The sequence below is a fragment of the Trachemys scripta genome, chromosome 24 (assembly GCF_013100865.1).
Source record: "Trachemys scripta elegans isolate TJP31775 chromosome 24, CAS_Tse_1.0, whole genome shotgun sequence".
In the NCBI taxonomy this organism is placed as follows: domain Eukaryota; kingdom Metazoa; phylum Chordata; order Testudines; family Emydidae; genus Trachemys; species Trachemys scripta.
In genome coordinates this window covers 9,628,767-9,642,028 of record NC_048321.1, presented here as the reverse complement: position 1 = coordinate 9,642,028, position 13,262 = coordinate 9,628,767, and the positions used below count along the sequence as shown (strand labels likewise).

The 13,262-nt window shown below is 55.2% G+C and overlaps 2 protein-coding genes across 3 annotated transcripts in view; one reads left to right on the top strand and one right to left on the bottom strand.

Moving 5' to 3' along the window:
• NAXE (NAD(P)HX epimerase) overlaps nucleotides 1-5,172 on the top strand; it is a 7,103-nt gene extending 1,931 nt beyond the window's left edge. Inside the window, 5 exon segments of the mRNA XM_034756960.1 lie at nucleotides 493-601; nucleotides 1,120-1,230; nucleotides 2,409-2,522; nucleotides 3,467-3,614; nucleotides 4,389-5,172. Of these exon segments, the coding sequence (XP_034612851.1) occupies nucleotides 493-601; nucleotides 1,120-1,230; nucleotides 2,409-2,522; nucleotides 3,467-3,614; nucleotides 4,389-4,591 (685 nt within the window). The 3' untranslated portion in view covers nucleotides 4,592-5,172.
• GPATCH4 (G-patch domain containing 4) overlaps nucleotides 5,135-13,262 on the bottom strand; it is an 8,874-nt gene continuing 746 nt past the window's right edge. For both annotated transcript variants that reach the window (XM_034756556.1, XM_034756557.1), the window contains exons 2-8: nucleotides 12,626-12,779; nucleotides 11,793-11,866; nucleotides 10,972-11,064; nucleotides 9,555-9,662; nucleotides 7,906-8,009; nucleotides 7,000-7,050; nucleotides 5,135-6,296 (exon numbers count right to left, since the gene is read on the bottom strand). In XM_034756556.1, the coding sequence (XP_034612447.1) occupies nucleotides 5,888-6,296; nucleotides 7,000-7,050; nucleotides 7,906-8,009; nucleotides 9,555-9,662; nucleotides 10,972-11,064; nucleotides 11,793-11,866; nucleotides 12,626-12,704 (918 nt within the window). In that variant the 5' untranslated portion in view covers nucleotides 12,705-12,779 and the 3' untranslated portion in view covers nucleotides 5,135-5,887. The remainder of the gene's footprint in view (nucleotides 6,297-6,999; nucleotides 7,051-7,905; nucleotides 8,010-9,554; nucleotides 9,663-10,971; nucleotides 11,065-11,792; nucleotides 11,867-12,625; nucleotides 12,780-13,262) is intronic.

Genomic DNA, 13,262 nt, shown 5'->3' with positions numbered 1-13,262 from the left:
GCCGGCCTGGATGGACGGAACCCCGGGCCGGCAGCGGGCTGAGCGGGGCCAGCGGCCGGGACCCCGGCTGGCAGGAGCCGGCAGACGGGCACACCACCTGTCAAAGGTTGCCGACCCCTGGGCTGGAGTGATCTGCGACTCCTCTCGAGTCAGCCTCGCTGAAGTGAGAGCAGCAACAGTGCAAAATAACCCTTGGCCACGCGGGCGCTGCTCGCTCATGGGTGGTGCAAAGTCTGCTGGGCTCCTTAGCGCTAAAGGGAGCTGAGCTGCTCCCCGAATTCTTTCCCAGTGCCTTGTGGGGGATCTTGCCTGTCCTTTCGGGCTGCCCGGGGGGAATTACGGGACGGTACTGGAGGACTAGCTGCTCTCGAGTGGCGGTGTGAGCCGGGTGGTCGTGTTAGCTGCTGAGAGGCAGCATCTGTGCTAACGGCCGCGAAGACGAGCCGTTCAATCACACGCCCGGTGGCTCATGTCGTTTGCGTCTCCTCTCAGCCAGGAGGAAGCACAAGCCATCGATCAAGAGCTCTTCACGGAGTACAAGTTCAGCGTCGACCAACTCATGGAGCTGGCGGGGCTGAGCTGTGCGACGGCCATTGCCAAGGTGAGCACTGCACACCTGGGTTCTCCCTGCTCTTGGGGAGCCCCGCCCGTCCCGATCCAGCCATGACCTTCCAGGGAGTGGGGGGGAGCTCTGTGCAGGGCTGGAAGGCAGTGGCGTGGCCCCTTGCAGCTCCTGCAAGTGATCGATCCAGGGGACCCAGCGTTGTAAATGAGGTTCTTAGATCAGTTTGCCCTGGGACGCAGCTTCCCGGGTTTATAAGGCTGAATCTGCCATCCCAGAGCACGAGACTAAACACAGCAGGATCATCTCTCTCTCACACGTGCGCATGCAGGCCACTGGAATGCAGCCACCTCTGGGGTGGAGGCCGCCAGCTAGGCATCATGACAGCGTGCATTGTTATCCAGGCTTTTGGCAAGCAGCACAGCTACCTTGGAGGTGGCGTTATCGGCGCCTCTGTCTGTGGTCGGTTACAGGGCTCCGATCCCTGCTACCCCTGTGTTTCTACGAATGGCCTGTTGTGCTGTTTACCGAAGCCTGTTCTTTTCTCCCCCGCCCAGGCCTATCCGCCCAGCTCCTTCACCAAAAGCCCACCCACGGTGCTGATCGTCTGTGGCCCGGGGAATAACGGCGGGGACGGCTTGGTCTGTGCCAGGCATCTGAAGATGTTTGTGAGTAGCGCTGGCAATATGTCTGGAGACTTAAGTCCTCTCTGCCCAGAGCAGATACAGCAAAAGCAGCAGCCAAGCAAGCGTCCTTCAGGCGTATACGCTCATGCAGGAGTGAGCCAGACGATGCCTGGAAACCTCCCTGCTCCATTCAGATCTTAGCTGAGATGCCCCTTAGGGGGTGTGACGAAGTGGGACTGTTCTTAATGTTTCCTCTGAATACTGTGTGGGTGCCTCAGTTTCCCCTATGCATTTTTTAAGTCTCCAGTGTGCATAAATGGCCGACAATCTGTCTCCTAGCAACAAATGGCCAGGGCCCTTCCCCCCCTTGCAAGGGGATAGCTAAAGATGGACAAAGAGATCAGGTAACCTCCTGGCCCAGGAAAGAGACAAAGGCCAGAAAGGAGGGGCTGCAGGGGGTTTCAGTTTGGAGCTGTCTGGGGACTAGGAGTGAGAGCAGACGTGGGTGTTTGGCTCGCTGTGCCCCAGAATGGGCCTGGCTGAGGGGTCCCGTTCGCTGTACCTACAAGCTCTGTTTTAGACCGCGTTCCTGTCATCTAATAAACCTCTGTTTTACTGGCTGGCTGAGAGCCACGTCTGACTGTGAAGTGGGGGTGCAGGACCCTCTGGCTTCCCCAGGACCCCGCCTGGGCAGACTCGCTGTGGGAAGCGCATGGAGGGGCATATGCTGAATGCTCCAAGTTCAGACCCAGGAGGTGAAGCCGTGTGAGCTCCTTGCCCTGAAGACAGTCTGCTCCGAGGGAGAGGAGGCTCCCCAAAGTCCTGACTGGCTTTGTGGGGAGCAGTTCCAGAGCATCGCCCGGGGACTCCGTAACAGGGGGCCCGTTCCTTTAGGACGGACCAGCCTCCCTCCCTCGCATACGGATTTTTCAGTGAGCAGCCCTGGGTGAAGTTCTGCCAACGCGCTGCGGCAGGTGCAGCTGTTTACCTCGGCCCTGGGCACAAGGGTGTAGCTCTGGACGGGAGAGGGAACTAGGAGAGAGGAGGTGCTTTGGGGAACCATAGGGACAGAGAGGAGGCTGAAGTGTGTGGTGTTTGTTTGACCTGATACATCCAAGCCCCAGGCAGGTGACACTAGCTGTGGGTCTGTGCTGGGAATCAGGCCATTCATAAGCCCCGTGACCACACTGGAGCATCGCCTGGAATTGTTGTCCCTGCAGGGCTACGAGCCGAGCGTGCATTACCCCAAGCGACCCGGCAAAGCTCTGTTTGAAGGGTTGACGACTCAGTGCCAGAAGATGGACATTCCCTTTCTCTCGGCATTCCCATCGGAGGTAGGGCGCGTGGAATATCCAGCATTGTTACTTTCGTGCTGTCTTGGTCCATTTCATGGCTTCAGTTGTATATGCCTCACTGCACAAAATAGGGGAGAGAGGCTCGCGTGCCAGACGCAGACCAAGGGTTAATTTCCTCGTCTAGGTTCGATTCTGAACCCTATTGCGATGGCCTAGTCTGACTTCCTGTAGCCAGGTTAAATCATTAGTGCTTTGGGATCTCAAGGAAGAAGGGGAAGCGAGGTGTGAGAGGGGAAAGGCTACAGGATGGAGCGTCTTTTTGTCCTGGGTTTGTACAGCACCTAACACGCTGGGGAGCTGCTCCATGACGGGGCTCTCAGGCACCACCGCAGAACCAGTAAATCCAGTTAAAGTGGAAATGAGCAACGTGGGTTTATTACTTGTTCATGGGCATCTCTGTGGTGCTTATCGCCACAGCGTCTGGGCGTCCCCGGTATCTCTGACAAATGTACCTGGTGCTGCCACCCAATTCTCTGCAGAGCAGGGAGCGTGTGCGCAAATGACTGGGCCGTGGTCTGCTCTGTTACGTTGGTGTGAATCAGGAGTCACTCCACTGAAGTCAGTGCGTTTAGACTGGGGTAGCCGTGTTCTCTTTCCACAAAGATACGGGGCTTGAGCCTCCTCTCCCGTACGCCAGTCTAACTTCAGTGGAGCGACTCCTGCTTTACAGACGGGTGAGGTTAGAATAAGGCCCTTTGTATTTCGCTTGTCACCCCGGATTGACCTGGCTTGAGCTCAGCCACCCCAGTGTAAACCGATGCAGTTACTCCGGATTTACACCAGTCTGAGACCAGGATCGGGCCCAGCTGGAGATGCTGGTACTTAAGACTATTCCTTGTCTAGATATGTTCTGGAGTGTGCATGTGCCGGGGTGGGGGGTGGCACCCTGCTGTTTTAATCTCTTGACCCCCGTTTGCCTACAGGCCATGCTGATTGACGAGCTGTATGGCTTGGTGGTGGATGCTATTTTCGGGTTCAGCTTCAAGGGAGCCGTGCGGGAACCTTTCGGCAGCATCCTCAGGACCTTGGAGCAAGTCACCGTCCCCATCGCCAGCATCGATATCCCCTCCGGTTTGTTCCATCCCGTCCCGGCGCTGCCCAGACGCTCGGGCATCCATTAACTTCTCTCTCTTGATCACATTGGCCTCTAAGGTCCTGGTGACATGCTGCGCTTTGCAGCAATGTCACCGATCGGGACAGCAGCAGACCTGTTGGGTTATCCCAGGCTTCTGCTGTGAAGATTTGTACTATCGATTTAAACTCACTGGGCCAGCCAAATCCCAGTGGCCAGTGCCGGAGGCTTCAGGGGAAGGTAATTGTCTCTACCCCTGTAACACACTTGGGCAGTGCTGGTAGCGCAGGGAAAGGAAGAATTCCTTCTTGACCGTTGCCAGCTTGTGCCCTGTGAGTGAATTCACAAGCTGGCTTTATGTTGCGTCAGCCAGTATTTGCTTTGTCACCCATCGTGTTAGTCAGCATGAGGGTCTTGTGTTGAACTGGGACTCAGGAAAAGTGGGTTCAAGTCCCAGCTCCATGTGACCGTGGGCAGATCTCTCCGTGCCTCAATTCCCCAGCTCTAAAATAGGGGCAAATACTTTTTCTCCCCCCCTCTCTTCTGCAGCACCTAGGCCTGATCTCAGTTGGGGTTTCTAGGTGCTCCCGTAATGCACGGAAGAGACATTCTGGGAGTTGTCGATCGGTGAGAGGAGAATTGAGCCTTGCGTATTCCGTGGGGAACTAGTAACGCTCTGATGAGTGACATCAGGGAAGCTCTTCAGACGTGGGAGGGAGTTTGCCTGGAGTGGAACTTACTTGGCTAACTGGCTCCCCCTTGTTTTTTTTCAGGCTGGGACGTGGAGAAAGGCAGCCCCGACGGCCTCCAGCCCGACATGCTCATTTCTCTCACTGCCCCCAAGAAAGCTGCACAGCATTTTGCTGGCCGCTATCACTTCCTGGGGGGCAGGTTTGTGCCAATGGCGCTGCAGCAAAAATACTCGCTTAATCTGCCGCCCTACCCCGAGACTGACTGCGTCCTGCAGTTACCCTAGCCGGGGCCAGGCAGGATTGGCTTTAGCCAAAATCTGAATGAGGGGGGGAATTTGATTGGGAAGCAGAGACAAGCCCTGCCCCGTGTTTGACTGAATCAAGCAGGTGTTGGGGGGAGGGGAGCATTGCTGGTTAGTAGGGGTGAGACTAGCTGTGCTGCGCAAGTAGGGCCCGGTTCTGCAAAGTGCCTTTGACTTGCGCTGCTCTCACGGGTGGGAGCGCTCAGCGCCTTGTTTGGTGTTAGGAAATCCCCGGCATAGCTCTGCCTGGCGCGTGCAAAGTCAGCTGTGGTCAGCACACGTGTGCTGGGGATTGTGCTTGGTCTGACCCAAGGCCCTTTGCAGTCGGCGGGAGGCTTTGGATCAGACCCAAAGTGTTAAAGTTCATTAAAAGGGGGTGGGGGGTGTATTTGTTGGGAGTTACAGGTGGGTCTAGAAATGAAGTTCTGACGTGAACTCTGTTTAATATACTACCCACGGAAGGGCCTGCGTTCCATGGGCTTTACAGCTGTAGCCACCGCTGATGTGTATATAAAATCCACCTTGTTTTTTCTCTGCAATAAAAGATTTATTGACACTAAAAATCTCTCTGAATTGGCCTTTCCTTCCCTCTCTTCCCGTCTGACCCATGCTGCAAACATACAGCGGGTGAAACCCTGGTCCTGTGAAGTCCGCGGCAAAACTCGCACCGCCGCTACTGGTGTTTCAACCCCTCATGGGACACAACAGCCAGAAATGGGATGCAAAAGCTGGAGAATTGAGTTATTCACGAGTGGCGTGATCAACTGATTCCCTTGCAGGGCAGAGCCGTGCTCAGTGGTTGTGATCAGTGCTGTGAGGGGTATTTTTAATCTCCTCTTTGCTCTGCCTTGTCCAGGGTCAAAGGGTTTGTCTACACAGCACGTTACTGTGCGGTAACATCCCGTGTGGACGCTGCTGCAATGCACTGAAAGTGCCTCACGCAGTAACCTGCTGTGTGGACAAGCCCTAAGAGCATCTGCTTCCGGCTAGGCTCCAGCAGCATGAAAAACCCCCACCCCGGCTATAAACGCCCCAGTGGCTCTTTTCCAGCAGTCGGACACTAGCCATGTCTTTCCACCCACGTACTTGTGCACAGAGCGGCTCCCTTGGGTAAGAGGGCCGGCCCGTTAACCCCTGCAGCCAAAGCGAGGGTGGGAAAGGTGGGCTAAAGAGCGGTTGCCGAGTGACTGGGAAGAGGGCCCGCAGCAGGAGATGAATGTGCGGCGGGTTCATAGCAGGCAGGAGGGTGGCACCCCCTCAAACAGGATGAGCCCCCGTTCACTGCCCCTTCCTCTTTTTCTTCTTTTTGGCCCTTTCCCTGGGGCTGTCCTGGTCCGTCCTCCCCTCAGGCTGCTCCCCTGAGTCCGGCAACTCGCTCTCCAAACGCTCCGCCGCTTCCCCCTTCTCTTTCTTTTTCTTCTTCCTCCTCTTCCTGGCCCGCCTCTCCTCCTCCTCGGCACAACCCCCCCTCTCTTTGGATCTCTTCCGCTTTTTCTTCTTGGCTTTCTGCCGCCTCTCAGCTGGGTTGCTGCTTTCCGGGGCCGAGGCACCCGCCACTGCCTCCTGCTGACGCTCTGGGGCGCCGCCTCTCTGCTCCTCCTTCTGGCTGTACTTAGCCAGGAAGGCTCGCTCTTGCTCCTCGAGCCGGGCCAGCTTGGCACTCATGGTCAGACCGTGACGGGCTCCCCTGGGAAGAACGCACCGGACAGGGCAGGTTAACGACGGCCTGAGAAGAGATGGTGCCTAGGCCAGGGAGACCTGCGACCGCCCTCTCGTAAGTCAGCCCTGCAATGTATCCTCCCCACTTCCACTGCAGTTGCATCCGACAGACTCTCAGCTGGATACTGGCTGGTGCCTTGGGATGCTGGGAACTAGGGGGTGCGTGAGCCAAACCTCCCTTCCTTGGGCCTGAACTGGACTCCAGCTATCCCCCTCTCTGACTCCTGGGTCGGGCTAGCAAAGCAGGAGCGCCAAGTGTCGGAGGGGTTAGAACAGGTCCTGCTGGCAGGGCCTCCTTGTTAGCAGGGAGCCGGGGCAATGTGCCGCCAGGGGGCAGAGCATAGGGTCTGAGCTCCAGCCCCACGCTCCCACCGCACTCAGAGGCGGGGACGGGTTCCTGAGATGTGGAATCAAACAGAACCAGCCCCCCCAACTCAGCCCGCTCTGAATAGCCCCCAGCCTGGGACGCTACAGTCCAGGAGCCTTAAAAGTCCACTTGAGCTACAGGAAAGGTAGGTCATTCAGTGGAACTCTCTCCCCCCCCCCCCCCCCCAACCACCATGCTGGATAAATGGAAGGCACTGGGGCTGGAAGGGATCCTGGTGCAATTGAGGAAGGGGGAGGACGTGGCATTCCGAGCCGGCACTAGCCATGTCTTTCCGCCCACTTACTTGTGCGCCGTGCGGCCGCCGCAGGCTCGGACCAGCTCCTCATCTGTCAGCCTGGGGGAGAGAGACAAGAGAGTTTGCAGCAGGGATCACTGGGGTGCTAACTGCTAAAGGGGTCGCCCGCTGCAGTGCTTCTGTCGGCCGAGCTGTATATCCAAGGGATGACACCGCCGCCTGCGATATGCACAAGGCAACAGCTGGGGAGAGATTCCCCCAGTGGAAACCAGGCATTTCCGGTTTTCCTGTTGCCCCCAGGACTGAATGAATTAGTCAGAGGCTGGCTGGCGGGTGGGGAAGACCACCAGAGCTGGAGTGGGGGTAAACAGGGTGTGCTCCCCAGTGCCGTTCTATTCATCGGGCCCACATTCTGTGTCCTACCCCGCCCCTACCACATGGGGCACTAGACAGAAAGGGACAGCTGCTCACCTACCCCTCATGGTGCTTGCAAGTCCCAGCGAGGAGGGGAGAACTGGCTATTTCGCTCCTAGGGTGCCACCAAGAAGCCAAGTCCACCACTCCCCTGGAGAAATGGTTCAGTCCCCGAGCAAACCCTGAGCTCTCCGGCAAGTTGGGGTGGGGAGGAAGACCCAGCAGGGATCTTGCGCCCCCCCACCCCTTGCATTTGGCACAAGGACTCCTCCTGCACTGCTGGGGGGTGGGGGGAACGACAGCTCTAATACAATGGAGATCAACTAGCCGTGGGATGACACAGCAGTCACAGGGACTACGGCAGAATCCGATCACAGAGTAGGACTGCCCCTCCCACAACCTCCTTGGGGTGCAGGCTGTTCTCACAGGATCTGGCCCTCTGAGCAGAGATGTGTCCTGTGGCTGGTGCCTTTAGCACATGGCCCAGCCCAGTGGCTCAGAACAGCTGCTCCCTGCCCCCACGCCTGGCTGGGCACTTACTTCCTAACACTGGACAGGTCCAATTTCTCCTCCTCGTCCTCGCTGCTCTCCGAGGTGGAAACCTGCTTCGTTGGCTCCTCCCCTCCTGCCGTCAGCGTGGCCGCCTGGGACGGAGACAGGTGCAGTCAGAAATCATCGCGCTGGAGACACCCCCACCACCCCACGGTCCGTGCTGCAGGTGTAGGGGAAGCGAGTGGGAGGGTGGGGGAGCAGGCTCTGTGTTAGTCCAGAGAGGTAGCGTTGCAGATTAGATTGAAAGTCAGGACTCCTGGGTTCTATCCCCAGCTCTGCCTCTCTGGGTAGCCTTGGACACAAGTGATGGTCTCTTTCTGGGCCTCAGTTTCCCCATCCCCACATCTATGCACAATTCACGAAGGGCGGTGAGGAACTGGAGAGGGTACAGAGAAGAGCCGCGAGAATGATTAAAGGATTAGAAAATATCCCATATAGCGATTGAGCTGCCTGAGTCTACGTATTCAGTTTAACAGAGAGAAGGGCAAGAGGTGACCTGATCACAGTCTCTACGTATCTGCATGGGGAACAAATACTGAATCATGGGCTCTTCCATCTAGCAGAGGAAGGTCTAAGATGAGCCAACGGCTGGAAGCTGAAGCTAGACAAGCTCAGACTGGAAATAAGGTGTACCTTTTGAACAGAGAGAGTCATTACCCAAGGGGCGTGGTAGATTCTCCATCACTGGCAGTGTTTAAATCAAGATGGGATGTTTTTTCCAGAAGATCTGCCCTAGCAATGACTTTGGGGCAGTTCTCCGGCCTGGGTTATCCAGGCGGTCAGACTAGACAATCACAGTGGTCCCGTCTGGCCTGGGACGCTATGAAATGCTCCACTACCCCCTCTTGAGGGATGAGCACAGGGGTGTGAGGAGGTAGCGCTCTATATGGCGACAACGGCAGGGGAGGGATAGCTCAGTGGTTTGAGCATTGGCCTGCTAAACCCAGGGTTGTGCGTTCAATTCTTGAGGGGGCTATTTAGGGATCTGGGGCAAAAATCTGCCAGGGATAGTACATGGTCCTGCTGTGAAGGCAGGGGACTGGACTCAATGACCTTTCAAGGTCCCTTCCAGCTCTATGAGACAGATATATCCCCATATAATGTGTGTCATTAGCCCCAGTATCTAGGCCACATTCCCCTCCACGCAGCCTCAGCTGGATACACTATTACTGTCCCTAAACTGTACAGTGTTGCAGGGCAGGTGTCAAAACAGCTGTGTGCCTGACCCCAGAGTCAGCTGCATTTCAGCACAGGGAACATGATCCCCGTGCACCGTTGCTATGTGCTGTCAGACTTCTGCCCTGTTTTACCCCCGAGGCAGCAGCATTTCAGAGCTCAGTGAGCGAACCCTATGCTGCATCCTTATATGCTGTCCAGCTACCAGGCTCCACCCCAGAGGGGGCTGCATTTCAACACTGGGTGGGCAATCCCTGCACAGCGTCACTATGCGCTGCCAGACAGTTGGCTCATTTCACGCCCAAGGTGGCTGAAGTTCAGCAGTGGCTGAAGCATGTGTGTAGTTGTGGGATCTTTCAGGACAGAAGGCACGACAGAAATGCAAGACGTTAGAGCCGACAGCCCAGGAGCCTGTCTGCAGCGACGGGGAATCCCGAACACCGACCCGCGCGCCCTATTACCTTCACAAAGCGGCCATACAGCATGCTCCTGGCACTGGGTGCTTTGCGGGGCTTCTTGTTGCTGATTTCCCCGTCCTGCTCAGAGAGCTTTTTCATTTGGACGCCATCCTAGGAGATTTAAACAGGCATCGTGTGAACAGCCAGAACTCACGACAGGCCACTAGCTAGTTTAATTACGTGCTCCATATTTCACACTTACATACAGTTAATCGTAGAACCGTAGAAGTGCAGGACTGGACGGGACCTCAAGAGGTCATCTAGTCCCGTCCCTTGCACTCACGGCAGGACTATGTAATAACCAGACCATTCCTGACAGGTGTTTGTATTCTTATCTGCATTGCAGTACTGCCTAGGAGCCCTGGCCCAGGGTCCCATGGTGCTAGGCGCTGTACAAACACAGAACAAAGAAACAGTCTCCGTCCCAAAGAGCTTCCAATCTAAGTACGAGACAGGAGATGACCGGCGGATACTCTCAGATGGAAGGGGGGGAAGGGGGGAGGGAGACGATGAGACAATATTGCTCAGTAACATAGACACCGGCTGCCTAACAGTTCTGGAGTTTTTCTGTTAGCATCACGACAAAGGAGAGCGTTCAATCTCAAATCACTTTGCCAAGGTGGCTCGGTATCATCGGCTCGGTTTTAGAGATTGCGTGCCTCAGTTTCCCAGAGGGAGAACACCATGCCCGAGCCAGCACAGCACTGCGGCAAAAAGAGAAAGCCGGTGTCCTGCCACCCAGCCCAGTACCTGTCCACATGAGACCCTTGGACCAGTGAGCAGAAAAGAAAGAAAGAATCAACTGTAATGTTTTTCCTGATCACTGGTCCAAGGATGGTCTTGTGGTTAAGGTACAGGTGAGCCCTCAGGACTCCTGGATTCTACACTCCCAGCTCTGGCACTGTGACCCTGGACAAATCACCACCTCTCTGTGCCTCAGTTTCCCCATCCTTAAAATGGGGGTGACTATAGTGATCCCCCTTTGTAAAGCCCAGCATCTCGTCAGATCAGGCCCATGACGCACGGTCCTTAAGAACATATGTGACAGTCACCACCAGTACTGAACCAGGGATCTCCCGAGCGAAAATCACGAGTCATTACAGATTGAACTAAGGACCCAGGCTCTGTAGCAGGGGGCTGTAACAGACACCTAGCGTCAGAGGACTGGCCACAGAGGGAGACGCACACTGAGTGGCGAGTTGCGGGAGCTCCATTCATTATAGCTTTGGCCAGGGAAAACACCCAAAGCGCTTTTGGAGAAGTGAGCAGGGTCCGGCTTTGTTCTGGGAGGGCGTCTCCTATACAACCACGTCTGTAGCCTGGCGTCGGCCGCTCTTTGTCAATCCCATCTAGCTCTTAGCACTTAGATCAAGACATCCAGGCCTCCCTGATCCCCCCAACCCCTAATCTCCCCCTTTACCTGCCCAGCCTCCACCAAGATGTTCGCAGCCGACTTGTTGAAGAGGTGATCCCACCAATGGAAAGTGAATTGCTCTGCTGGGTCGTGACCCACCTGGGTTGGAAAAGAAAGGGTTTAAAAAACCCTGCCTTGCTCCCCTTCAGGATCTGCTGATCCAACACAGCTGTCGGGATCCTTCCCAACCCAGTCAGGCTCTAGGTCCTCCTTTATTTACAAAGCACAGAGCTTTTGCAAGTGTGGGACACTCAAGGAGCTTGAGGCGTATGCGTGTGCAAGGGAGGGCCCTGGGCTGGCAATGGAGTTGGACAGCTCAGGCCAGGGGGAAGCCAGTTTAAAGCCAACCTCATCTGTTGGCCTAGCAGGGGCTGGGGGAGCAGCCGAAGCGGCAGAATCAGCTCTGGGAGGGAAGGCAGCAGAGAGAAGGAGCAGCTGATTCTCTTTTGCCAATCCAGAAGCAGCGCTGATGGAACGGCATCAGGTGCGGCCACGAGAGCCTTTGAAAGAAAGGAATAAAGGGGACCGAGAGGGGGCCCTCAGCACCTCAATCTCCCACACACCAAAAGAAGTCTCGAAGGGGAGAAAAATCAGACAAACCTACAAAACCAACAAGCCTGCCCCACTAGGAATTGGGCTCATTCCATGCAGGCCCAAGGAGAAGCCAGATGGCAAACGAGCAGGATCTGAACAGCCTATTCGCAGTCCCCAGAGTCATCCAGCCCCCAGAGTACTCCACCTATGTATAAGGCCAAGGGGGGCACCGCATTATACAGCCTAGATGTACTGATGATAAGTTTTGCTTGTATAGACCAGGTCTTCCTTACCCCAGCTGTGTCGCATTTCACTTTCACTTTGATGGCTTCAGAGATGCCGTTCTCTCGTTTCCCCAGCCCTTTGCCTAGAGAGAGCACAGCAAGATAAATGCAGGACTTCCCTCACATTAATGGCTCCTGGAGGGATCGTAGGTGGGGATCGAACCCACAACCTCTTGATCCAAAAAACACAAGCCCCAGCTTCTTAGCTGAAAGACTAACCAGCAACAGAACCATAAACCTCTTACATGGTTCAGGCACTAGAAGGGGACAAAGCTCCAACAAGCCCCTTGCACGGAAATGGAAAACCCAGTGCAGCCAAGAGACACAAAATTGTGAGCAGAAGAATCACCAGATTGGATCAGTACTGAGATCCTTCTAACCCATTGATCTGTGCCCAACAGTGGCCAGCACCAGCTGCTTCAGAAGAGAGTGCGAGAAACCCTTCACTATTGGGATAATCTTTTCTGGGGCAAGGTTTCCTCCTGACCCTCATAAGTCAAAGATTGTCTTAAACCCTGAAGCATGAGGTTTAATATCCCTTCAAAAAATTCTATCATTGACTTATTATAATTTTGGCCATTCTTATTGTCTACCCACACACTCAATCCCTCGTTGAATCTGGGCCTCGATGACATCTTGTGGTAAGGAGTGCTGCAGTCCAATGGCACATCGTACGAACAAATTATTTGCATGTATCAGTTTTGAATGTGCCACGTTTCAATTGTATTGAGCATCCCCTGGTCCTTGTGTTGGGAGACAGGGAGCAAAGGAGCTTCCGACCCACCTCCTCCAGATCAATCGTTATTTTGTGCACCTGATTTTTGGATGCATCAAGTCCGTACCTTGTTTCCAGCCATGCCTCTGTAACTGCTGCTCTGCAAACGTCATCCCCCCGGTCTTGTTCTTGGGAGAGCCGTTCATGATGGACTCAGGTTGCTATTCTAAAGCTTGATGCTACTTGAACCCTGCAGTTTCCAGGCCGCCCTGTGCATCACTCTATCGTAGGAAGGTGGCACATAATTACACATGCTGAAATGATCATTTGCATTGAGCAGCACCCATTGCCAATAGACTATAAACATACAGGCAGTGTGGCGTAGTGGACCGGGACTCAGGAAACCTGGGCTCTATTCCCAGTTCCACCACTGACCTACTGTGTGACCTTGGGCAAGTCATTTCACCTCCCTGTGCCTCCGTTTCCCCATCTGTAAAATGGGGACAAGGATACTGATCTCCTTTGTAATGGGTTCTTTGCAAGAAACCAGAAGGGCAGTACCTGCCCCACCCAGTGCCCCCCATCCCATGTGAACAGTTGGCAAAACTGATCTGTCCTATTCCAAATGGGAGATCAAATCCAGGGAAAGCAAGACAAAGGGAGCCAAGTACAGCACCCAACCCTTGGCATCCCCCTCCCTCCAACCCTCTATATGCCCCCCACTAGCTCTCCGTCCCCAAGCATGCCAGTTCCCCAGCCCCCCC